We start from the raw sequence: 27,857 nt of genomic DNA on the forward strand, positions 1-27,857 counted from the left end.
CTTGTAAAGTCTTTGCTGGTGCCCACGAGCCAAATGTAATGCATCTGAAAAATATTTAGAGAATCAAGAGTCGCCTTATTGGTCTGATTTTTGGCATATGTTTACTTTCTTAGCTCGAATAAAGTTCAGTAAAGTGCTCTGCAATCTAAATTCTGTGGGGGGCTTGCAGTGATGTTTGCAGCAGTTTACAACAGTGTGATGGGCATGTGTGGAAATTGACTGCATGGAGAGTCTTATGTGTTTGTGGCTGATAGCGCACACTTCCATCTGTGTGAATGGAATAGACATTCCATCATGAAAAGTTAATTAATTGCAGCCTTTTATTTTTGTGTTGCAGTTCAATGGACATTTGATGATTTTTTTTTTGTAAAGTAGTAATGACCTGACATCTTAAAGCTATAAATTTCAGTCTTTATTTCACATCATCTAAACTGTATTTACAGACATTTTTCTTTTCGTTTGAAAACCAGACCTCTGGTGCAGCATGACACCTAAATGAATAAGTAAACAAAAGTAAGAGTGTACGCTCTATTGAAACAAAACCGTAATCATTATGCTTCACTGCAGAGCTTCAAAATCAGTGTTTCACCCAAGAACATTTCTCATTTAATTATGTTTAACACTACACGTGCCTGCAGCACAGCTCCAACCACCGGTGGTTAATGTGTAAACTCTGCTGCAGTGGGGATGAAGATGCCCATAGGAACATTGGCCCCTGATAAGAAAACTGGTTGTTGAGTCACTGGACACACAAGTGGACGACTTCAGTGACATGCAAGCAAAACCGCTGACTCTTGATTCGGTGTGACAGTGCTGAAACATTAGATCTGAAACCTCAGTTTAGAGCTCTGTTGTGGATTATTTTACCGTCATCAAGACTACTCTATCCACCTCATCTCAGTTTGTTTTTGTTCATTTTTGCATTGTTCCCAGATTAAACCCACATTGGACTGTTTCAAATTTTTGATCAAAGTGGTCCATGTTTGGATGATGTCTTCATGATCTGATGTATCTGGACACAACTCAACTGGTCTTAGAACAGAGTAAGACTTTGGTTTGAGAGTTTCTGAACTCGTTCTGGAGCTTTTTAGTGTTCGATTGTGACATCTCCGAGACATTAAATCTGCTTTGTTGAAGATGGACAGTAGTGCTGTATGTGCTAGGAACCAGCTACTCCACATTGATGTCCACATAGATGAGAATGAACCTCGAAACGGCATCCTGGAGGTCCTCAGCAGACTCCGTCCTCAGTGGAAGGCACAGGACATTCAGATGAAGGCAAGTGGATGTCTGTGTCTCAATGCACTCAATCACCATGAGAAAAAAGGATGCAATATCACATTTCTGATGTAATAATATAATAATAAATATATATTGATCATAGCGATCACAAACTGTAAAGTGTATCAAAGTGATGCTATACAGTTTGTAGTTTGGTAGTGTAATGATATACTAAAAATGGTGATGAAACACACTACAATAAGATCATCTTCATTTCCAAACACAGTGCAGCAGTGTTTCTGTTGACCGACCGAGCACATCAGGTCAAAGCTAAACAAAGGTGAACTCTGACTTATGAAACCACACAAGCCGGTGCAAAAACACATGCTTGAGTTTGGCCATCAGACAGGCTTCAGTAGAAGTGAATGAAAAAACTGAATGAATATATGCTAGAAATGTTATGTGAACATATCTTAACCCCTAAAGCTCCATCTAAACCAGTTTCACCATTTCCATTGATGTGAATTCATATTTAGCAATAAATGGGCATGTGTGATGATACTTTGTATACAAATTTTGGCAGGGGTGATAGTGTCCAAATACAACAGTTTTCAGGCAAATTTTAGACATATGGAGACACGTGAAATGATTGGGATCCATTAGTAAAACTTTAATATGAATCATCCAATATTTGTACTCGTTTGCTGCAGACTAACACTAACTCTTTGAATGTCACATTATTAAGGTGCATGAAAATGACCTCACTGCATCATGAATGTCACGTTGACATTGATTGTTCCTCAGTAGCGTTTATTAGCTTTTGACTGTGTAGATAAAAAGCACAAGAATATTGTTCCTGACCTTACAGTTTTGTATCTTTAAACATAAATGGCAGCTGCAAGGACAGAAGATAAACGAAAAGAAAAATTCACTTATATAAGGCATCCAAGTTGTTTAAATGTAGTGTAATGATGTGGTAGTTTGCGTGCAGGCGATATTAAGCAGATACTGTTTCACTCATTGTGTAACAGCTGTGCAGTTGTGTGTTCAATGATCAATCTCAATATATTTTTCTCATCGTCAATAAATGTCATATGCAGAGCCAAACCAACAATGAAGTGAAGTGAAGTACTGTATGTGTGTGTGTGTGTGTGTGTGTGTGTGTGTATAAAGGCTGATGTATTGTTTTCCTCTGTGCTGTAGACCTCTGCTGTTGTCCAAAAACTGTTAGAAATACATCAGTGAGCCACACCATTTCACTGGGTAACATGCTCCTCATTCACTCCAAACATTAAAGTCATGTTTGTTTGATTAGAAATGGCTCCAAAGAATAATAACAGCGACCATGGTCTCCAGTCTCCAGGGACAGCAGCTTCATGTAAGGCAGATGACATTTCCATTTAAAGTGTTTCACTAGCTTGTTATGCTAAATATCACAGTCTCTTGACTTTGTACAACATGATACATTGTTAATAACTTCAATATGAACAACTGACTAATTCAAGTACAGAGGAACACACACATTATTTGTCAGATGAATTAATTGTTGGTTTGGCTCTGCACATGACATTTGTTGACAATAAGAAAATTAAGAGAATGATTCACCTATAATCCTTTAAAGATTTGAAAACTACATTTAAATGATTACTTTTTGGCTTTCTACTGATTTGTGTACAGACTCTTGAGATAGGGTTACCTGCAGGTGTTGACAGATTGAATAATCCTCTTTTCAGGACTGTGTGGGAGCGTGCCCAGACCCTGCATGATTGACATTTAATTCTGACTCTCTTTGCAACTATTAGCACAAATTACTCCTTTAGGTTTGGCTGCCTGAATTTAGAAGAGGGAGCAAGTAGCAGGTTTGATGCATATTATTTTTATGTTCAACTAGCATGTAGTAGATGAAGGAGCTTGTAGAGAATGAACTGTACAATGAAATACAAGGAAAAGGTGCAGGTCAATTTAAATCACTGTAGATTAGGATCAATGCAGTCAGTGCACTCAGAACAATTGCACAATTTTTTGCCAGAGACAACACAAGAACCAATTTTCATTTATGCTCAGCCAAGCAAGGTCGTACCCACTTTAGGCAAAGAAGATAAAAAATCTCAGTAAGTCCTCCACATAGGTCTGCTGAACTTCGACATTCGGCTCTGAGAACCGAGACAGAACTATACAGACAAAAAACAGCATAAAAAAGCCAAGGTAACCAGACAACAACTGTTTTTTTTTCTTTAACCCTGGGAACAGATGCATAGTGTTGGGTGAGCATCAGTCTGAACAAGATAATCCCGTTTTGGTCCCATGTGCAAACACAAGGTCCAATCTTTCAGAGAAATAGGGTTTATGTTTGTTAGGTGACAGCACGTTGGGTGGGTGACCTCTCCATCTACACCAGGTCCAGTTATGTACACAAAGGAGTAGATGTTTCCCCTCAGCTCTCAGATCCCAACAGCCCCTTTAATGATGTAGTGGGTTCCTCTTTTTGGAATATACAGAATGTGCAGGCGAAGGACGGCTTCCTCTTGTCATACCTGTGCAGGAAGGTTATCACATCCTTTTTGACTATTTGTGTACGTATGAGAGTTTTTCTTTAACCCTTACATTCTGTTCAGGGTCAAATTTGACCCGTTGTTACATTTGAGTTCTTTAAAAACACCCTATACACATTTCTTTTAGCCAAACTTTTCCTAATGTGACCGACAGTATACAAAAAATGGAAATAAAATGCATCATTTTTTAAATTTTTGTGCAGCTGATACACATTTTTATATATGCAAATGTACAAATTCCGTTTTTTTTAAAAAAATATAAAAAATCAGTATTCAAACATGTTGTATTCATCATATTCTATAAAATGTTCTCCTGGACCATAAAATAGTGATTGTGAAAGTCTTTTTTCCATTTGATTAATCAAACAGAAGGATTAATTAAACATTTATTAATGACTGATGGGGAATTTATGAATGTGAATTAGTGTAGAGACTAATTATGAGTCAGAATATGAACAGTATGTAAGGGTTAAAACTGCTTTCTCTTATTTTCATCTCTAATGCATCTATTGTACTATTGCTCATATGATTTCCTGTGATGCACTTAAATTAAATTAAACTTTTCCTTAAATAAAACAAAATGAATAGAAGGTCATACATGGAGGCAGTTTGAAAACTTCACAGCACAGAAATGAGGATGCTATACATCCTTAAACCCAAATGTGAGTGCATCATTTTAATAAATAAATCCTATAAGTTCAAAAAGAAGTTTAGGAAGTGATCTACATGGTGACTTTTTTATGTTTTCAAATGACAATAAGAAACTATATCAAATAAAACAAAAGAAAACTTATGTGAGGCTGATATAAAGCACATCAGATACAAAAGGCTTGTAAAAACAATATCCGAGCCAGAGGAACAGTCCCCTCATCCACTGTATAAATTCTTCATCAGATGTCAAGGTGGGCATGTTTGTTCACTTTCCATCCAGATGAAAAAACGGTGTACTGTGCGGTTCCCATCTGAGGCTAAGAAAATGCCTTGGAGACTGTGGCAGTGAATGAGAGACTTTGAGAAACCACTGAATGACAACAAATGTCCGATGAGGGATTTGCAGGCAAACAGTGGTCACTGTGGTATTGTTGTGTACACATACAGTACACGCAGTACAGGCTGTGCTGAAAGTGTGATCTTTAACGTCAACAAGTTCAGGTTGCAGCTCAACAGATGTAATTTATCTGCCGTTTCATGTTCTGTATATGCATGCATATGATCTGTTTCTCCATGTCGCTGTGTCTATTGCGTTTTCATTTATGTTTAGTTTATTGCAACAGTTTCAGATCACAATCTTATTGTATATGGAACAATGGAGTCTTATTTATATAACATCTGCAGTCCGCGTTAATCCTTTATGTCTGTTTGCTTCGATGTCAGATTATCGGGTGAAAGGGGATATCTAATGCTGTAAAGGATTAAAAGTGTATGCATATGTGAAGTTCTTTCATTTCTTTACAAGTATATAAATCACTAATTGCTGGTCAATGATCTCTCTGTGTCTGTAATTTTCATTTTTTTGCACAAAACTGTGTCTTTAATGGGTGGTTGGTGAAAAGGTTTCAGTAAATGAGCCAAAACGGTGGTAAATTAGTGGCCTGTAAATTGATATAGAAGGAAAAGTTGTAATCTAAAGCACTGAAACCAAACAGGCATTTTGCCTTCCTTTATTTACCTTTTAAAGCTCAGAGGGTAACCATGTTTATTGTGATTTGTCCGAGATCGTTACGGACAAGCAGTAACTCTTGGAGAGTGACCCATTAAACTTAATCTGTTATACTTATACCCAAATGACTTAAATAAGCTGTAATTTCATTGTCCATGTATCAGTGAACTCTAAAAAAGCTATCGTAATGAACATTTTAAAGAGGTTTTTGTCGTCACAATGTCATCATATCATCTGTAATTACAATTTAAAATGTTCTTAGAAAGTCAGCATTTGGAGTACATATTATAGACTTTATGTAGATTCATATGTTGAAGGTTCATGGTGTACTATTTTGCCTTACAAAGCCACACAGCAGTAACTACAGAAACAGGGAAGTTGAGTTTATGAAGGTGTACGCTAACAGCCATGAATTAACCTCCCCAACAAAACAGAAAGCATCATAGAAAATCTGATACATTAGAGCAAATCTAAGTTAGGCTCCTTAGTGTTTAGCAGGACTGTTTTCCCCCCCTATTATGATTTGATTTAATTACTGCTTTAATTATGAGTTATAACAGACTAAATTATTAAGATGTTTGAGCATCAAGGATGGCTAATGCTAACTAGCTGGCGTGCATTCAGTGCTGTTTGGTTTTTACCTCTGAACATTATACATTTCTTAAAGTCAGATTCTGGTCTTAAATCAGTCATTTGACCAAATATGTAAATGCAGTGTTTTGGCTTTGCGGTGTAGTGTTCATAGGGAAGGTGTTGTTCCACCTCCAAAATCCAAGTAAGTAAGTATTTTTTTTGTCTTGACTTCCAGACATTCACAGAAGGCATCACCAACCAGCTGCTTGGCTGTTATGTAGGCTCTCTCCAGGAGTCTGGCTGTGTTCTGGTGCGACTGTACGGAAGAATGACAGAGCTATACGTGAACCGGGACCGGGAGGTGGAGATGTTCCAGGTCTTCCACGCTCACAGCTGTGGTCCGGAGATCTACTGCAGCTTCCAAAATGGCATCTGCTATGAGTTTATTAGAGGAACAGTGTTGGATGATGAGCTCCTCCGACAACCGTCCATTTACAGGTCTCTGCTAGAGCAGCTTTGGCGGTCTGATTTGTTTCATTTATTTGTTTAAATGTGTTGATGTTGCTCAGGGAAGGTGCGATGAGCATGTCTATGATTTTTAGGGGAATGTCCTGGTTCACGCTCCCACAGTTACACATTCACAGCTGGTAATTAACCAGTACTAAAACCAGCCAAGGTGCCAGTCTAATTATTTAGTCATGAACAAGTTGTACCAACATTTAAGCACATTTTCAGAATTCACTGTTAAATATATAAAATTGAAACTATTCAAGGTAATATTTAAAACTATTCAAAAACTGTCTGTGTCATTCTGGGATGATATTTTACACGGTCGCCAATAAAGTTGGAAAAAAATATTTTTTACCTCTTTCCATGAAATGATTGTGACAATGTGATGTATTCTTGATAGATAAAGTGCATATATTCTCAAAATTGTATTGATCAATCTTATTATACCTGGTCAAAGGTGATTACTGATGTAATAATAAGGATAATTGAAAAAAAAACATTAACCAAAAATACTTCCTTTACTTAATAATTACTATATTAAATTCCAATATTCAAAAACTTCAAGATTTCAAATTTGAAGATACATTTATGACCTCTGACACATGTAATTTGTCTGCCAAATCATTGTGGCATGAATATTTAAACACTGGCATCACTGTAGACATAAACAAATGTTAACAGCAGCAATTACAATCAGACAGATGTTTTAAATCATATTGCATCTATTGTTATTATCATGTTTACCGGTTACTATAACAAACTGCATTTATCTTTCTAGTGTTTCAAGCACAAAAATGAAAACATGTTTTAGTGCTATTGTTTTTTAAATGAACAATTTAGTTGAGAGATTATCTTCCATTTTAAATCTTAAATCTTAACTGAGTGAAATTGATGACTGATGTGATATTAAGGGCGGCAAATGCTGTTATTCATTACAGTCATACATCGTTACAATATGTTTAGTGAGGGATACAGTATAGCTGCTGAATGTAAGTATGTGATATAACATTGTGGAATTCATTACATTTATTATGTGTATATTTGATATATTACTTTAGTTAAACCCTAGTATAGTAGTTAAATTACCACAGGCCTAATGTAGATGGCACTGAGAATACGTCCTGTCATACTGTAAAATGCTTCCTGTGACTATTTTTTCTGGTTACTTATTAGACAAACTGTAACATCTTAAAGCTTAAGTTCATGTTAATGATATTGTGAAACCTTGAACTCTTTTTGTTTCTTTGTTTTTACAGAAAACATTTATGTTTAAGGTCATATATACATATGTTTTAGTTAAGCCTTACATTTGGTTCTGATGAAGGCTTTCTTGTTAATAATTTTTGTTAAGTCATGTTTCATGTTGAGAGATGTTGTTTAGTCATTCCCCCCCCGTGCCATCCATCATCCTTATGATAACAGGCCATCGTCATTATTCTCACCGCAGGACAGTAGGACGCAACGCAGCCAGGCAAGGGCGAACAGCCAGGGCAACAATAGACATCAATCACCTCACTCTCCCTGATACTCTCTGTGGGGAATAGGCAGAAAACTTCATGTCATCACTAAGATGCCTGAAGAACGAGCACTCAAGTGGTCATAAGGTCACGAATGCAACAAGGCCCCTTTTTTGAAAAGAAGAACAAGATAACAGCGCTAAATGGATAGGGAGTTGTGTTTCTTCTCTGATAATGGTTGTTTGTGCAATAACAGCATCAACCAGGCTCATCTGAGAAAATGTTTTCTCTCCGCAGATTGATCGCAGCAGAGATGGGGAGAATCCACTCGATCCAGCCAAAATGTGGTCAGCCTGTTGAACCTCTGCTCTGGACCAAAATGTCCCACTTTCTCAAACTGGTGCAGAACAATATCAACAACAGCCCGGTCGAGCAGCGGTGCACTAAAAGGTACAACTGAAAAAAATCATTTCAATTTGATGTTTTATTTGGGTTTCATACAGTAATGTCACAAGTACATTTGCTGGGTGAATATCACACATTCATTAATATATTCCTATTAAATACAGCTTCACAGCAGCAAGTGGGAACTCAAGAACACCTCAGTAGTAGACTCAATAGGCCTGATTAAATGTTGTGAGCTTAGTTATGTTCAATGACATTTAAAGATGCTAACAACCAGTCAACAAGTGTATTATAGACAAGTATTTAGTCAATGATGTGACTTGAAGCATAATTCTGCAACTGTACTACTTATTTATCACCTCAGATTTTTTCAGTGTCTGATTTTGTAGGTTAAAGGGTTCAACATTTTTAGAAGTATGTTAACCCTCCTGTTGTCTTTCCATCGACCATGCAACTTTTGTCCCCTCTGGTCAAAATTGACCCCTTTTGGTTTGGCTGTTTATAAAGCATAAGGTATAAAGGATCACCCAATTTTGTGTCAGACCTTTATTAGCCAACTTCATTCCAACTTATTGCCACAGGTTTTACACATATTGTTTGGAAATTACAGTAAACAGGCCTCATTTAAAGCAACTATACCTCATTTTTGAGTTAACGCCTGTTGTCCTCATGTCAGATTTGAGGGTTAAATCATTGTCTTGGCCAAAAGTTAGATGAAGAAAATCTATTCCATTCTCTTGTCTTTCTGGTAAATGTAAGGCTATAGCCAGCAGCTTGTTAGCTTGGCTAAGCACTGACTGGAAATAGGGAAAAACATCTAGTTTAGTGCTGTTCAAAGATAGCAAAATCTGCCTACCACTACTGCTCAAGAATTAATATGCTGGCTCTTGAGTTAACCCAAAAGGCACATCAGTCAACCAAAGGGGTGTTTTATGGGAATTTGCGCCAATCAGAACGCATCTGGAAATTTTCCCACATTTATTCACTTTTACAATCAGTTTGACAAGTAAAAAAAAGAGGTGTAAAAGGTTAATGTCAGAGTAAGAGAAGAATGCTGTTAATCATCCACAGTGCTGAAAATTAAATCTTTTTTGAAAAAATTCCTACTGAGCTGGTGTTGGGAGGTAGATTTTTGCAGTCAGCGCTTTGATAGAAAACAGCAGCATTTTTTACTTTATCTTTTAGGCAGCTGCACTTTCACTGATGCCTTATCATTTTCTCACATGCCAAAAGTACATTTCTCAAACCTGCTCACAGTGCTCCTCCTCCTCTCACACACACTTTGCATTTTAAATATCCCGTCCGTGCTTGAGTAGTGTTGTCACATTCACCTCTCTGGCTGTGTGGATGGAGCCCGTCACCGTGAGCTGTCATTGGTCAGTGGGATGAGGCGGAGGAGCGGCCTCCATGGCAATGACGTTGCATTATCTCTGACAGGGGTCACAGGATGAGAGGTGAGCAGGGCCTTCCAGACACTACAAAGAAACAGACACTCTGCCACGAGCTTCCTGCAGAGCTCTCCCTTATCGGTCAAACGTTCAACCTTGTTTATGTTTGCAGCGTAGGGGTCGGAAGTCCAACCAAACTGAAGGTCCTGAGTTTCTTTTTTTCCCCCGAACAACTGAATTTTTCTTTTGAGTTTTAGCAAGTGGGTGAGGCAATTAGTACTGAAGTGAGTCATCCATAAAGGAGAGGGACTGTCGAGGAGAAAGTCTTTTATGATAAGAAATAGTTTAGCATCCTGGATTCCGAGAGACAAAAGTCCCTCAAAGATCAAGAGAAAGCCAGTGCACATAAACGTCTTTATCCTCAGGAAGGCGACACACAGGCAGCTATTGTCAGTACTGTTCTCATTGAGTGTTTATTTCATCCAGTTTTATTAATGAGGATCTGACTGATTTTGTTTGTTTTTATGTCTTTAGGGGCAAAATGTTTTGTTGATTATATGATGGACAGTATCAATTGAGGATAATCATTTTGTGTTTTTAGTAAGTATAACTGAGTAAAACAGCCTTTTCAGTTTATTTTAATCCTTGGTTTTGACATTTTAAACTTCCTTCCTTCATTCAATTTTTCAATTTAAAGTCTACATTTGATTTGCTAATTTGTACAATGTGCTATTTTGCGTACAGTGACACCAATGCGATGTGATAACAAGTATAAGAATATTTATTTGGTATAAATATTGTCATGTGCATCCAAAGGAGGAAACTGCACCACATTTAGAGGCCCAATAGATGGTGCTGTACTGTGAGACATTTGTGTGAGAGCTGTTTAACACAGTCCACTGCTGCTCAAAAACAGAAGGAACAACTGTAAATATATGTGGAGAAAAAAAAATCAATAATAAGGTTATAATGATAATACAGAGTGCTGGAAAAGCACTATAAAGTGATGACTGCGAGTGCTGCACCCTAACCCTCTAGTGCATGTCTGTTTGTGTATTCGCTGGTCTCTGGAGTGTGCAATTGCATGCGCGCCCACACACACACAAATACCCACACACACACACACACACACACACACACACAAATACACACACACACACACACACACACACGCACACACAAATACACACACACACACACACACACTGAAAAGCAGAGACAGAGAAGACCAAGGATGAAAAAAAAAACCAAGAGGTTTTTAACAGGCATCAGAGAAACTTTTGTACTTGAGAATGTACGAGTGGTGGTATGAATGTGATCTTCAGAGGAAATGGCAAAAGAAAGGCAGAGAGAGCAGGAAGAGGCTGCACCTGCAGAGGAGGTCTTCAGCTCTCAAGCCACCCGCTGTGCACAGACAGAGACAGATAGAGAGAGGAAGAAGAGAGAGAGAGAAAAGGGGGAAAGGGCTGCAGCAGCTGCAAGGTTTGCAGAGAGAGAGAGAGAGAGAGCGAGAGAGAGTGAGAGAGAGACAGTGCACAGTAGAAGTCAGAGATGGGAAAGAAAAGCTATGGAAAGCAAGAGTGCAACCTCCTCTTCTCCCCTCTCCCAAAGGCCCCCTGCTACGTCTCACATACGCACTCCCACGAATCACATAAAAACTGCAAAAAGGAAAAAGAAAAAAAAAGAAAAGATCAGCAGTGCTCGGCTGGTGTTTGAAATCATATGTAAATAAGGCACATTGATAATGAAGCGCCAGAGGAGGAAATTCCACTAATTACCTTACAGAGACTTGACAGGGAGCAGGAGGCGACAGTACTTGACGTACTGTTTTTCATGAAAAGGTTCGAAAAGAGAGGAAAAGATCTGATGGCAAGACGACAGGTTTCCATTTAAAGTCAATGGAAGTCTTTCATTTAGCTTTTGACTCAGAGTAATCGTTAGTTTCTATGATAAAGTCAGTTTGTCAAGTTAACGAAATGGATGGGTTGAAAAGGAATCAGGGTGATTCACCATTCAACGGTGTGTTTTAATTCATATTAGAGTGGAGACAGATAAATTATGCATGTCAGGGTTAAGATTAAATAACAAAAATGTCAAAAATCCAACTAGACGCAACTATAGAGGCCTATTTTAAAAATGGTATTTGGAATTTAAATTGACAATATTTGCACAATTTGAGTTTACAGCATGAGTGGAACAACTTAACTTTTTTGCAATTTAACAAATATTAGTCAAGTCAATTAGGAAAAAACACTTTAGACAAAGATATATTTTCTTGCAGGTACACTGACTCAATAGAAGCATGTTGACGCCTTTATGTAAACTAAGAAGGATCAATCCATCCTTCTTCAAACTGTCCATCCACAGCAGGAAGGAGGGAACAAGTGAATGGACTAGAGGAAGATGATATACAAAAATGACTTGGCCTGTTGTGTAAGAGGACTTGTATAAGGCAGCAAAGCCTCTGTGTCACGACTATAAACAAGGCTCCGCTCCTCTGCTTTTATTGTGCGTTCCTAACAGGCCTCACTAAATTATGTCTACAAGTGTGTATAATACCGGAGCATCTGTTTGTTCCCTTCGAATAAATAGGTAGAGTTTAAATTACACTGTTTAAATTACCCTCTTGTCGTGGCCTGAAGACTGAAAAGGAAACACGAAAATTAATTAGGGGACAGATGCTTGCGCAGCATTTCTTCCAGGTGCATTTTGCACTGATGTCCAAGGACATTAGTGCCTTCTTTGATAGATAGAGTAATCAACAGAGTGAAAACAAGGCACAAACCTCTCAATGAGGCTCTCAGAACAAGCTTCAGTTTACAAACATCTTGTTCCTAGAGGAGAAAAGTGTGGAGTTTATAACAAAGTTGACCGTAACTCTTCCTTATCTCTTCTCCTTTTGACAACTTCTTTTACTGTTTACACCAGTTGCGCAATGAAAGTTATATTCTCTTTTTTCATTTATACAGATGAAATTTAGATTTTCTTAGCTTTTGATTTATTTAAAATGCAAGAAAGGTTCAAAATGGTTTTAAAGTTAAAAAACAAAACCTTTTTTTCATATTCAGAATTTCTAACGTATGTGCATTATCCTCTGAATGATTTGCAGTAAGTCTGTGTTTCGTTTTGTTTCTTTTTGTTGCTGTTTTTTCCCACATGGTGGACAAGGCTCAGACGCAGCCTTTACACTAGACAGCGGGACACTAACTCTGCCGAAATGCAGACAAATAAAATTCTTTCAGGGTGACAAGTTGTTAAAGGCAGGTGAGTCACTATGTGTAAAGGGAAATTTTGGGATAGGTGGAGCCTTTTAAAGAACATCTGAAGAAGTAGTTTATAAAAACATGATAACAACATTGATGCCAGTTACAAAGAGTGTGTAATTTATGTCTATTAATAGTTAAGTCTTACGGTAATGCTTAATCATTGAACCTGTTTGAATGCATAAGTAAGAGTGTCTAGCTTGTCATTAAGCAGGAATGATGTCCCAGACTGTGGGATGAAGACTGCAGATCATACTATAACAATATGTATTTAAATTTAAGACCACAGTAATTTAACAGGCTTGATACCAGGTAACAGATTGTGGAAGCTGATACTTAACAATAAATCATAAAAGCTGCATTTAACAAAAAAAAGCTAGGTAGTTTAGCAGAGGTTGTGCACGAACTAAAGATATGATTCAATTAAATGTGGTAACTCCCTTTTTATTTGATGCATTTAATAGTTTACTTCCTTTTTGTAAAGTGTGCAACCAATAACAATTAAAATGCATCATATTAGAACTGGAGGATATGACACACTGTCTTAGATATTTATACTTACATCATCACCCCCCCAATAGATTGACTCCTTTTTCTTAAATGAAACTGTGGTATCATCATGGTCACTATGTCAGCTTCATCATTAATGTGGTGTGAGTAGTTAATTGATGACTATAAGGTGCCTAACTTGGGCCACCAGTGTGCACAGTTGCAGCTACAGTATAAATCACAGAGACACTCATCTTTCAAGATACATCTTGTCTTCTTCATCACGTACAAAAAAGTGATTTATGTGATTTTGCCTCTTGCAGTCCTGTGGCTCTACAAGACGTGCCGAGCCTCGAGACCTTGTCAGTTGAAATGGAGTCACTGAAGAGACACCTCTCGCAGATTGACTCGCCAACTGTCCTCTGTCACAACGACCTACTCACGAAAAACATCATCCACAACCACAAAGAGGGTGAGGAATGATAACCTACGCAGGCTTCACATCATTTGTGCTGGAAAACATAGTGAATATAATATTGAAATAAGTTACTTTATGAATTGTGTTTACCTGGGAATGTAGAAGATTTTCATCAATCAGAAGCAATAAAGTTAATTGTTACTGAAGCTACAGCTACAATAGATACATTTGCTTATTTTCATTAGTTTGAAACAATGCAAGTGACAGTTTTTTCACCACTGAAAATGTTCCTCCACTTTATTAAATATCTTAGCCCATTCATAGCATCCTTGACAACATTTTCATATATTTTACAAGGATGCCCAGTGATTCTTAGTCAAAAGAGACTCCTTGTTCCTTTGAGTCCCACAAGGTTCTGCACTTTCAATAAAAGAGGAAGTGTCATCAGTTATACGGCCGTAAGATGTGTCCGTCATGTTGTCCTGGTAACCACTGCTGCTTTCCCTCTCCTCCTCCAGGAATGGTGAAATTCATTGACTATGAGTACGCCGATTACAACTACCAGGCTTTTGATATTGGCAATCACTTCAATGAATTTGCTGGTAGGTCTCTGTTGTGATGAAAAGTTCAATTTGCTTTCAAATCTTTTCCTCGGGCCAGAACATATAAGATTGCCTAATGTGGAATATTGAATGTAGTAGATGGTGCACTGTATATACAGTACAGTATGTGATATGCAGAATTATTGTCCACTTTGTGCTATCTCTTTGACTATGATATTGTTTTATCTTTCTGCCATATGCACCATGAAACTATGTACTTCTCTTGATGCTGCCAAGACAAATTGCTGTATACAGTATTCTGCTCGGTAATAAAAGTGCCTTTGATGTACCAGCTGTGCCACAGCAAGGCCTGACAGGGTTAATTTGAACATTTGTGGAACAATCATCAATTTAACACTTTCAGATTGTTCTGAAGAACCTTATCATGTCAGCTTTCAAGTCAAAACGTGACAACGCCAAACGATTGTAACACAAGTAATCTGTGAAAAATTAGCTGTGCTGTGAAAATCTGGTCCAACCCCTGAAAATTGATCATGATGCCAAATTATGGCTGGAATGAGCCTAAATGTCATGAACATAAAATGTTTATGTGTTTCCTTTTTTGTCTGAGTGACAAGATTTTAATCTATGTTTCATTTCTCATTTTGTTCTAAAGCAAAAGATTGAATGCTTTGGATTTAAAAAAAAAATTAAATTAAGCCGTAAACTTCAAAGCTTAATTATAATTTTGACGTGTGTGCTCTTCAATGTGTGAAGTGCACACATGTGATTCTTTTGCATACTTCTTGCTCTCTGTATTGTGAGTGTTTTGATATGTGTGTTTGCAACATCATACAGCAGGAAAGAATTTAATATTTCCTCCCAGACATTTTTTTAAAACTGAAAAAATGATCTGTGTGGAATCATAATTTGTGTCTGATACGATTTTTCCACAAAAAAATAAATAAATGAAATAAATAACCAAGTTAAGGATTTTTCAGATGACATCGACTCGTTTCCCCCTTTTTGAAAAATCTAGAAAGTTTAACTGCTGGACACAAGATGTCTCTTACTCTTCTTTATCAGTATGTATGTGCACAAGTTTCCACATCACACTTGTGCAAGTTGCATACTGGACCGAACAATGATTGGCTTCTGAACGAGTATTACATATTTATATTGAACCCAGATTTTAAAAAATAGGACAGTTTTTCAAATCTTCGTTAAAGCAATTGCCAGGTGCCCATGTGATATATAATTAAAGCCTTTTTAGTACAATTATCCCTCTTATTGTTACTTCCCTTTCACTGCAGCTCAACAGAGAAACACAAAGAGAGAATTTTGTATTAAAAAGACATAAACTTGGAAGATAATCACTTAATCTGACTAATCAAAATAAACTAAATACATTTTTGGAGGACTGTGGATTTCCTCCCATCAATTACATTAATAGCACAATAGGAAGGAGTCTTATAATAGCCAGAATGAACAGGAGGAATGATTACAGTGAACAAAACCTCTTTCAAAGTTCATATGGGGACCTGACAGAGAAACTTTCCTCCCTCAGCAAATCAATGTGAAAACATAATTCTAGTGTCAAACACATACAGTATATCATTCTGCACAGTGAGGCTCAAACATCCAAACAAAACACATTCTTGAGTGGAGGGGATTTTGACTGAAGACTCACAGCTGATGTGGCTGTGGGGCAACTCTTCAGTACTAACAGTTAATTTAGTCATTTTGTTGAATTGTAACACTGTCAGCAGACGCACTCACATGTGTGTGTATGTGTTGTGGGTTCAAGGTGTGAATGATGTCGACTACAGCCTCTACCCCAGCCGGGAGCTGCAGAGGGACTGGCTGACAGCCTATCTGGAGAGTTACAAGCACAGCTCAGGACGTGAGGTCACTGTTACAGAGGCAGAAGTTACGCAGCTCTACATTCAAGTCTGCAAATTCTCACTGGTAAGTGCCTGCTCCCGCTGACTTTGTTGAAATGTTGAAATATGTCATTATGTACTGCCTCAATGTCTTGGAAAGGCTTTGCAAAGTGACAAATCTCTCATCAGTTATTTCCTTTTTTTAAGTTCTGCTCTTGGAGGGATTCAAATATCTCAATATTATGAGATTAGTGTGTACATTGCAACAATATCCATATGTGTGCAGACCTCTGAAATGGCAGGGAGGCAACACCTCACCATCACATTTTAACAATTTACTTTTCCAGCATCCAGAAGAAAAAAAAAGCCCTCTCCCCAAAGAAAACCAAACCCGATCCACAGCTGACCCACCACTCTTCAAAGAGTGATGGACTCCATCTGAGCTGATTAGAAACTGCCGCAAGGAAAAATGAGAGACAGCAGCCAAAATTATTTTTCTTATGACCACAATTTTCATTCTTTGGTGGCTCAAGTGGTGCTGAGCTATCTGTCCAAAAGTGCTTTCATAGCTCAACACAATATGCAGAATTGTCCTACCAATTTTGGGGGTGGTGTGAATGTCTCTTGAAATAGCCCAGAAATGATGAGGAAGCATATTACTTTTTAAAATAACTTGTGTCTGGGCCAAAAAACGGAGGGGCAGAAGCGGAGGGGGAAAAGAAATACGGCCTGGAATGGAGTGAGAGGAGCGATAACATCATGATGATTGAAATCAGATTTTCTATGACAAACCGAGGAGGACTCTTGACACGAGGGAAGTGGGAGAAATTGATCACTGACGCTTAACAAGCCAAGTTTCCAACTCGGCTCGTTTTGACAAGCTGTGTGTCAGAGTGAGGGATACTGTGCCTGTTGATTGAGAAAATCGCACAGAGAGCGGTCTATTTTTCTTCATTCAAAGGAACTTAGCCAGCACATTTCTGTTCAAAAACATTCACAAGTGGAAAGAGTTTGCTCACTAAATGTTGTGTTCTCTAATTTACTTAATTAACTTGGTTCTTCTACTCAAACCACCATTTCACCAATTAATACTGAAAATTAATATTTTCATTACTTGTCATCCGTGTGGGAGGCAGTGAGTTGATTAACTGAACTAAAGTTAGTCATTTGTAAAAATCAAAACATTTGCCCCAATTGTAATAGGCATTCTTTGCCATTTTCAGTCATTTTGTAGACCAAATGTTTTAATCTAGAAAATTATTGTTTAATTAAGTCATATCAAAATAACATTGTTCATTGCAGTCCTAATTCATTTTCTACCAGAACTGGTTCAGAGAAAGATCCACACATTTTCTGACCATTTAAAGAATTTTAAATTGTCACACAGCAGTCTTATGTCCCAGATGGGAAGATAAGTAAGTAAAAATAAGTTAACTGTCATACATCACATCTGTTAAAACCAGATGATATAGTTGATTATGTGCAACTGGCTTTGGAAAATTTTCAAAATGATAATTATCAGTTCAGTCTGTGCCTTTAGCCTTTTAATATTTTTGTGTACAATTGTTTTTTCATCTCTATGAATTGGAATCAATTGAATTTGATCCGTTTTGTATCAGTTGGTAATTGCTTGGAATAATCAAACTACATTGAACTCACACTATAGATAAGGATACAGATGAATAGTTAAAACTCAGGAAGCAAGGAAACCAGTCTGCACCGAAGGAAGCTGTGTGGCTCCGCTGTGTGGCATCAACAAAGTCTGGCCAGTTGCCAAAGCTCTGCGGCGTGAAGCTGCCTCTTTTGAATCTTAATCCTTCGCAAAGTGTGCCAAGACGCAGTGGGGTCTTTACGACTCGTCCTCTCCTCTGTAGGGATACCCCGTCATGTTGAGGCTAAAGCCTGCGGCTCTGTGATGTCACTCTATCCACACTTCTCTCATCTCCGTTTTTCTCAATGGCTTCCTGTCACTGATGGTCTCTGCTTAGTGTTAAACTAATGCTCTCTTAATGGAGAGCCATTATTAATCATAATGGAAATGTGCTCAATCTCTCTCCAACTAAAGACTGAGATTAGAGATGAAAATCCGCCAGGGAGGAGAAAAAGCCAAGGGGAAACCGCACATTGCTCTTCAAGTATTTCATTCCACCCTTTATTTGATTATCAAATAAAAATGTGATTATATCACTGGGCCACAGAACAGAGGCCTGTCTGGATCTTATTAGGACTTGCTATTAGTGGTCCTACCATGAAGATTTACAATAAGGGTGGAGAACAACAGAAATTTATGGAGGCATGGAAGTCTGCAAGGCTAAGTGAGCAAAGCCATTAAGGAGGAAACCATTCAATACAGAGGGTTGTCATTCAGAGCGAGCAGTGTGCAACTGGCATGCAGCAGCAGCAGCAGCAGCAGCAGCAGCATTTATGGGAGCAGTTGTAACATGACAACTGGAGGTCACTGAAGTGTGTTTTTACAGTTCTGCTCTATGCCATGGGGAAATGTAGCAAAACATAAAAAAATACAAAAAAGTTGGAAGTTGGTGAAACACCTGTGATATTTCATTGGAAAATTCAGCACTGGGAATTTTCACAAGTTTACAAACACTACAAATATAATCCAGATTTGAACACTTACACATTTTAAAACATATCCCAGTCCTGCAGGAGTATCATGTACTGGCTGCAGGCGGTTAATGAGTCTGTCATTCAATCGGATGGCTCTGATTCAGACGCTGTCAACAAGCATCTGCCCTGCTGAAGTGTTTCCGAGCAAGACGCTGACATCTGACCCAGCTGTGACCTCCTTTGCAGGGGTGGGCAGAAGAAGTGTGCTTTTGAAGCTTTAATTAGATCATCAAAAGGGTGCATGAGATTATGAAATAGATAGTCACACATTCCTGCTGTCAATCCTTTATTATTGCTGGATATTTGACCATTTGACTCATGCTACATGGTCACTGCTGTTTGTTTGTTTGTCATGTATTGTCACTGTTGTGTAACATCTCTGCCATGAGCTCATTGTCTGTGTTATAAGTCATGTTTGTTTGTTGTTACTATGCCTACCTTAGGAATTGCCCCTCGGGGAAAGTATTGAACTAACAGTGCAGGCAAATAACTTAACAGTATGCAACTGCTGTAGTTTTAAAGAAGCTAAATAAATAAATACAGGGTTAAATACTGCTAATCTAAGAGTCCATATTAATTTTTCAATGTTTCATCTTTTTTTGTTGAAATTAACTTGTCTACTGTCTACTGTTGTTTCCTTTTATGATATGAATTCTCTGATCTGTTTATCAAATGTATTACCTATGAAACTGCATTACTCTGCAACATGACGTACTTTGCCCCAAGCAAGCCTGAAGTCCGTTTAAGGTTTCATTTAAAAAAAAAAAAAGTGTTTTCCTTTTATAATGAAATGAATGGAAACCCATGGCTGCCTGGGAGGTCTGAAACTCAAAATAGTAAAATCTGTGATTCTACAACATGCTTTGGAAACTATTCAGCAGTAAATTGGCTACAACATGAAAACTACGGTGATGTTCCTTAATATTTTTTTCTCCTCCTCCGTCAGGCATCCAACCTCTTCTGGGGTCTCTGGGCCATCCTGCAGTCACGATACTCCTCGATTGACTTTGACTTCCAAAGGTTTGTGTTTCTGATGAGGGCAACTTAAAGGTCCCATGAAAAAGAAAGAAAAAGGCTTTTTTTCCTATGTGATTACCTTGTGTCCACAGTTGGAAGTGTGTGTCTGGGTGTCACTTTGTATAAACAGTGTTCCAGTTTCTTGCAGCACTGTGGTTGTGACGTTTTGTCTGTTGAACGCTACACAAAATGGACAGGTTGCAAATTTTCAAGGTTCAAATCGACGTGCTCCTGACATTAAGCACCACCTTAACATTAACAACATCTTAAGGACTGTTTAATGTAAAAACATATGAAACCACAAGGAAAATTATGACTTCAGTCTACTTTCATGGGACCACCTTATTACTTAACATCATCATACATCACTTAAACATACACAAATGGAAACGTATATTCAGCACATTGAATTCAGGCACTCAGTATTTTATTGTAATGTTTAGACAAACAGGAGCTTCATTAGGATTGCCTGACAAAGAATTTGTTGGCAAAGAAATTGCACCGTTTGGAAATATTTCATTTTTTTCCACCAGTGCTTTAAGACTTTGTATATCCAGGGTCTGGCAAAAAGCAGGCGGGACACTTCTTCTACTCTTCTTGTCACTTCTACATGCAGACAAAATATTTACAGATAAAATTCTCTGCCTTTCTTCACTCTCAACCACACATCATGAAAAGATGAAGGCTTCAGCTTTCACAAAGACTTTCCAAAAAACTCAAAAGTAATTTCTTTCAATTTTAAGTATACTATGATCCACGTAAGGACTAGTTATCTTAAACAAATCCAGGAGACATTCCTCACTACCAGCAACCAGACAATAAAGTTCAGGAGGGCGAAATGTTTCCCTCCACCCCCACTTTTTCTTCCTTTCTCCCTTTTCTGTGTGCCCCACACCCACCACAGTTGTGATCATGATCCTAATCACTATTGACATACGGCACCCTCCCCTCTGTGTGGCTTTCTGTGCCCGCTTGCTAGATCAGCGACAGGGCCCCCGCCTCATTTCGATCTGGACCTCGGAGGAAATGTGATCCAGAGGGGTGCTGAGGCACAGAGGCACTATTGTTCCAGTGCCGTCGGTCCTCCCTTACATATATGTCTCTCATCCCTGGCTGGGCCACATGCGCCTGCTAGACGTCTGCTCCTCTAAGCCGCCGGCTGAGGTTGTCCTAAAGTGCATGATGAGGGTCGGGTTACCTTTCTTCAACTGGAGGGTTAAAGTGGAATGAGCTCAGAGAGCAACAGTAACGATGGGGAACCAGGTCTAACGTTTGAAGGCATCGACGCCACCTTGCTAACCTCTGTCACCCCAACATGCACTTTGACACACACAAACACGCACACACATAAATATCCTTATTCTCTCTGAAACCACTTTTTTCAGGATTCTTGATTGTCCATGTTATAAAGAAGGAGACACTGTTGTTTATCAAGTTTGAACTTGATTTCATCTGTTAAGGTAAATACGTTGAACACATGCAACTAGCAGATAACGTTATGAGACTGTCCTTGTCATTAAATAGCTTAAAGCAGCCAACAATGAGATTCGATAGCAAAGCAATAAGCAATGTTCATGTGATGTTTTGTTTTCTGCTGTGAAACGTCTCCCAGACAAGGTTGCAGTGGATGGATAAAGGCCTGCTCACATCAGAATTGAAAATTATGAAATTGTAGTTAGCAAGCTTGTTAGCTTTGGACACTTTTCCCCCTGTTCAATGGAAATGTTTATTAGGTGAAATGATGTTCAGCGCTGAGAACAAAATGTCAGGGGTGAGTAAATGGAGCAATAAAGAGAAAACAGAAAATAGCTTGAGGAGCTATTGTGACTGACTAGCTCTAGCATGTCCCAGCAAGCTTTCTAACAGTAGTTCACTAAGTATCCCTGCAAGTAGTCTGATGTCTGGTGTGTGCCGATTTACTCCGAGTCCAATATTCGCTCTCCTTTTGGTCTCCCAACAACTCTGAACACAAATATCTGGCTTTTTAGTGGAAACAGTAGCTGCTGCACTTTCTTCATCCAACATTTTCTGTGTTCAATTTGTAGTTACGCAGGTAGCAGATGGTAGGAATGTGAAACTTACTGCTAAAAAAATAAAAACAACTGCCTGCTACTGCTGGAGATTGAAAGCGGTGATACTAAAAAATATATTTAATGAACTGTAAAACCAAAAAAATTAGTTTAGAGATACTAAAATCTGGGTTATAATTCTCTGTGGCTTAATCATGGTGGGAGACCTTTTTCACATTAAAGGCAGTCTTTTAATTTAATTTAAGAAATAATGACTAACACAGCTTTAACCATAATTTACTTATCATGACCCAACTTTTCCCTAAAACTATTTCAGTTGCATAAACATGAGAAAAAAAAACACAGCACGCTGCTGCTTTATGATAAACAAGTTCTAGTGAGGAAAGAGATAGGAAGTCATAGTGAAACCCCCGAGAGCGTGTCTGCGTGTGTGTGCGTGTGTGTGTGTGTGTGTTTCCTCCCACTGATATCCTCCAGAGCCAAATCTCTGCCGACTTCCCAACGAGTGACAGGCGTCGCCCAGGCCTTGTGCTTTAACCAAGGCCAGATGTAGATGTGACAATAGGGAGCCACAAGGGGAATGCAAACCCGCCCTCCCTCTACCGTCCATATTTACTTTCCTTATATGATTTTATTCATGTGTTGAAAGTGTCTGCGAGTCAGCGGTTTAAATTTGTGGACGTGTTGGCAAGGCGAGCCATTATTTGACAAAGACATTATTATGAGGAAATGAACAAGGAGGAGGCCCACTGTTTGGAATAGCCTGACTGCAAAATTGAGGGAATTGTGCACAAAAGCACATTGTGAAATGGAATACCTGCTTTGGAGGGAGTTCATTTTCCCCTACTTCTGCTAAATAGAAAAACGTCTCAGTTTCATCTATGATGATGATAAATGTTAAGCACGCTAGTTTTAGGTGTCGGCCTTAATAAAAATAGGGATGAATGGGATCGTCTGTAAAGGCTGCTGTTCTTTTAAATGGGTATACTCAAATATAATTCTACTCATGAAGGGTGTTTGTGTGTGTGTGTGGTGTGAAGGATAATTAGATTAGCAGAACAGAATGGAAAGACCCTTGACTTGTTCTTGATTTTTTGACATTGAAGCTCTTTTTACTTATTACTTTAACAAACTTAATGTCCGTTTGATGATTTTGAGCCGTAAGAAGTGTCGTTTGTATCATTATACTTACTGTCTGTAAAAGCATGTCATTGATTCTACAATACTGCTTTAAAGTATAATGTATTCACAGTATTTCCTCCTGAGAAAGGAGGGGGAAATGAGCACTTATAGATACAATCTTTTACTGTACAGACTGCATCAAGAAATCTGGCACATTCTGCCTTCTTAGCAGTTCTTCAAGTCTGTCTTAAAACAATACTCAGGTTCCCTTATTAACACTTAATTATAAATCATTCCTACTCTTCATACTAACAAATTATAATTAAAAAGTCGTTTGGGCATTTGACTTCTGTTTTAAGAAAGACTTGAAAAACTGTGCACCCGTCTTTTGAGGATAAAAACTCCTTACTTTGATATTTATCTGCAAGCCTGCACCACCACACTGAATTAAAATATGTGCATTTTAATTCTTTGTTCTTCTCAGTATCTTTTGCAAATCTAGACGATATCTCACAGACTCCAAGGTTCAAATCTGGACCTTTGACAGGGATCAAGTTTGATCAAATATGTGTCAGACAAATCGGGCCATCTTGCGGAAATCCAAAACCTCATGAACATCTACTGGAACTGGACCGCAGGTTTGGAGTGAAACATGACGCTGCAGGATTGAAGGACTGTCATGGAGAAATTGGATGTTTGTAGCTGAACAGCCGCTATATTTTTCCAGTTTGAAAATCAGACACAAATATTTTATTCAGTGACCACCAGGTTTTTACTTTCATCCAATCAGGCTTCATATTGCTGTCTGAGTGAATGAGAGAACTGTCAATCATTAACGGTAGCATACAACTCAATATTATTCTGTCTGCCCAGAGAAAACGCCTGCTGAGCCTCGCCAAACCGCAATGAGAGATGTGGAGATTGTCTGCTGGCTGTGCCAACCTAACGCAAAACCTATTTATCCCTTCCAAATTTTCATTAATGATTTTGCAGTGGCAAAGGTTAGACATATACTGCACCACCTGACTACCAACAGCAATAAGCTATAAGTGTGTATTTCTATATCTTAAAGTGTGTCCCATTCGAGAAGCAAAGAGACGGCTGAAGAGAAGAATCGCAAAAAGCAGACAAACTTTGACACAATAATTAGAGAGCAGTTTTCCCCCGAAGATACAGGTGGGGATCAGAGTGATGGAATACAAGTAACTAAAAGGCATGTGTCTGATTTATCTTTTTGTCTCACCGGGCGATACGAGGGAGAAAACTGATTCGGCATTGAGGAGTTCAGTGAAAGCACTGATTAAGGGACAAACCTCTCTGTGCCTCCATTTTCTGTGCTTTTGATATTTCACTTAATTTCAAATGGTATGGTATAATGGGCAAGGGCAGCAGTGTACTCAGGCATCAGATTTATTGAAGTGTTTGATAATATGGTTTGAACAAATACAAAACCACTTTACTTGCAGTTAAGTTCTGAAATGTGCTGAAGCTTTGGCACAGCTTTCATACTCAGTGCTCTATTGAAAAGAAGACGTTGATGCTGTATTGTTATGCAAGTTGTGCAAAGAAAAATATAGTGCTCACCTTTATCTATAAGCAGGGATGCTGTGTGATCTATAGGGAGCATTATAAAAAGACATAATTCTACAGTATGCTATCATCTGATAAGTCTACATCTTTATGATTATTTAATGGTATGCCTTTCATCTTTTATATTTGACCTACTGAGTGTGAGATTTAGACACAGAACCTGACATATATCATGAGCCAGGCATTAAAAGTATGTTTTAGATCAGTGAATTGGAAACTATTGGAGCTCTTAATATGTCAAAGAACAGATATGTCTTCAAGTAATTTTAAATATGTGTTATGAGTTATCATCAAGTATTGTCACTCCACTAGCTTTACACATGTTGTTTACTTGTCTGTGTGACTAGTAAACATCAGTTTCTTTACCACGCATCCAAACATGCATGGACAGGTTTGTAGTTCAATGCAGAGGAAGTTCTCAGTTCATTTTCATAACATTATATAATGAAATTACACTGCAGAAGTCTGAAAATCAAATCTTGCCCAAGAGAAGATGAAAGGTTATTGAATTATCAGACTGAAACTCTTTTGCTCAAATTACATTTCTTTTGCCCAAACCTGGAGAAGCTAAGTGGTAATTGAGTTATATAATACTTCCATTCATTGTTGTGTACTCCTTATATGATGAATACACGTAGTTGTATGACTGAGATCGAACAAATTTACTTTTGTGTCTTCCACAGGTGCCCATTTCGTACATCTCCTGTACACAACAACCTGACAAAGAAACCATTTTCAAAACATCTGCGGCCATCACATCTGTGCCATTCTTTTAACATAACATACATACCTGTGATGACTAAAGCACAGTCCAAGCTAATAAAATAGGTTTTCTGAGGACAGATTTCTATGAAAATTGCCTTAAATGTACTTTGGAAGTCACAGAGACAGAACATTTACCATGAAATAAGATTCACTTAATTGTTTGTTTGTCTAAAACCAGCAGAAAAGTAACAGGAAAGACTCGGAAAGTTATTTTATATACAGCAAATGTCTTGGACCAGATTTGACCTCATTAGAGTACATTCAAGCAGGATGTAGTGGATTCTTTAACAGCAGTTTGGGTTGTAAATTGTACTGTATATACTGTACAGTAGATACACATTACAATATTTCTCTTTGTAGAATAATCTTATGCTGTCTGATGTTTTTCTATCCTCTGCTCTCCTCCTAGATATGCAACTGCACGACTCAACTACTACTTTGAGAAGAAAGAGGAGTATTTAGCATTAAAAATGAGTTAAAAAAATGGAGAAAAGTTGCCATACCCTACTCTGTGAGTCCAGGAGTGATGTGAACCATCGATATCCTTTTTTCGTCACATCTTACAACACTATATAAACCCTCTGTGGAAATGAGGGCATAGAATGAGCTTATAAATGTGTTCCCCATTGTTTGTTATTTCAGGCTGTAGTGTGAGTTAATGTGTTTTGCTATCACTGTGATTTTTAAAATATTTGTTTTACCACAGTCAGTATGCCGATAAGCGTATTTGGCAAATTGAGATGAAGTTCATGCCAGAAACACATTAATTGTTCCCACATTTTGCCGAGTCGCATGAAGCCACAAAAACTGAGCTTGATCATAAAACCCATAAGAGGGTTATTTGCAGGCTTATTCAGCGTGTACCACAGTTCTGATGAAAAACAAGTCCCCATTTCAACTCATTTACTGTACCAAGTGTTATTTCAATTCTTTGTAGAGAGAATGTTGCGTTATATATAACCTACATGATGTTCGCTAACCATATAGTTAATCTGAAATTTGAAATCTTAGTTCCATTTTAAAGACATCATTAAAACTTTAAATATACGTCTGTGCAATCACGAATAACTCATTTCATATTGATTAAGGATTTTCTATAATTAATTGTAAACCTTGTAAACGAGCTAATCAGAACTCCAAACGGAGTCAGGCATTTGTCTCACAGTCAGGTTTGTTCCAGCGTACTGCTTAGAAATCACTGTAAAAAAGAGTCTGCAACACACCCTGCTTATTGTCATAACAAGGCAAACACAGCAACAACTTATATAATTAATAGTGGCAAAGTTTGATCTGTGTTAACTGGTAATTTGTGTCTTGCCAGCATCACAATAATACTGCTTTCACTGCTTAATTAAACTTGCAAATTATCCATTTCATTAGCTGTGGTTGTTTTTTCATGCCATCACACCTCCATGAAAAAGTTTCCTTTAAGGAGCGAATATAGCTATACAGCAATATACTTTATTTTACTGTTTGTGCAGTTTAGTGTTCATTCTTTATGGCTTATTACACTACAACCAGTCCATTAACTTGTCATTGTCCCAAATGCTCATTGAATCAGTGACCTGTTTGAATTTAAATCAATGTATAATGTAATAATTGACATATATGTGTAGAGCACAATTAGGTTATTTATAAGTTGTCATGGCAAAAAACACCCAAATAACCCCAAATAACATTAATAATGGATTCTGTCTTTCAGTTTTGGTTCGTGTACGTTAAGTGTGTAAAATGACATTGATTCTTGTCAAGATTTTTTGCAGATTACGTTTAAACTGATGTGCTCTGGGATGATTTACATTATTTAATGAATGCATTTCGTAAAGCTGATGCCAATATATAGTAAACAACATATGACTCATGTTGAAGCTGAATGTGTACAATGTTCCATTTGTTACTGAAATGCAATTACTAATGATTAAGTGATCTATGTTTAAAATAAAATGTCTGCATATTCTGATCTATGACAGAAGAGGCCAGACTCCATGTGTCCCTGAATCATTTCTACTGTCTGTTTCTACCCTGACATGAACTCATATGTTAAAGCTTTCTTACACTCATTTGTGTATTTACAGTAGATTTCTGCAATCAGCGCAGCGTGTGTTAATGTACCGTGTAAAATTAAAGACATTATCAGCTGCTCCAGGCAGCATGGAGAACAGCCGTTTCCAAGTATTGACAGAATAAACAATAGGTTTACTTTAGTGTCAGACTTCTTCTTGACCAACTCCAGACTTTTTCTGACACTTTGGATTTATGACTTGGCTATCCAACAGAAAATACTGTGCAAATGTTTTGTTTCTTCTTGGGAATAATGTGTCAACTTAAAGTGCTGCTCATGAGCTCC

General features: G+C 37.9%; 1 protein-coding gene across 1 annotated transcript; it reads left to right on the top strand.

Annotated features, from left to right (window-relative positions):
- Positions 1-719: 719 nt before the first annotated feature.
- On the top strand, positions 720-27,491 carry zgc:113516 (uncharacterized protein LOC541449 homolog). The gene is made up of 8 exons (XM_062421647.1): positions 720-1,278; positions 6,242-6,504; positions 8,271-8,423; positions 13,842-13,990; positions 14,455-14,538; positions 16,286-16,446; positions 19,933-20,006; positions 25,920-27,491. The coding sequence occupies exons 1-8, from the start codon at positions 1,138-1,140 to the stop codon at positions 25,987-25,989; spliced, it is 1,095 nt and encodes a 364-aa protein (XP_062277631.1). The 5' UTR covers positions 720-1,137; the 3' UTR covers positions 25,990-27,491.
- Positions 27,492-27,857: the final 366 nt, after the last annotated feature.

The sequence above is a fragment of the Scomber scombrus genome, chromosome 6, assembly GCF_963691925.1.
Source record: "Scomber scombrus chromosome 6, fScoSco1.1, whole genome shotgun sequence".
Lineage (NCBI taxonomy): Eukaryota > Metazoa > Chordata > Actinopteri > Scombriformes > Scombridae > Scomber > Scomber scombrus.

What these genes read in the sequence shown, in the direction of transcription:
- zgc:113516 (XM_062421647.1), top strand. Translation starts at nt 1,138, where the DNA reads ATGGACAGTAGTGCTGTATGTGCTAGGAACCAGCTACTCCACATTGAT. An exon ending in CGACAACCGTCCATTTACAG is followed by an intron (nt 6,505 to 8,270) that starts GTCTCTGCTAGA and finishes TTCTCTCCGCAG; the next exon opens with ATTGATCGCAGCAGAGATGG. An exon ending in CATCCACAACCACAAAGAGG is followed by an intron (nt 13,991 to 14,454) that starts GTGAGGAATGAT and finishes CTCCTCCTCCAG; the next exon opens with GAATGGTGAAATTCATTGAC.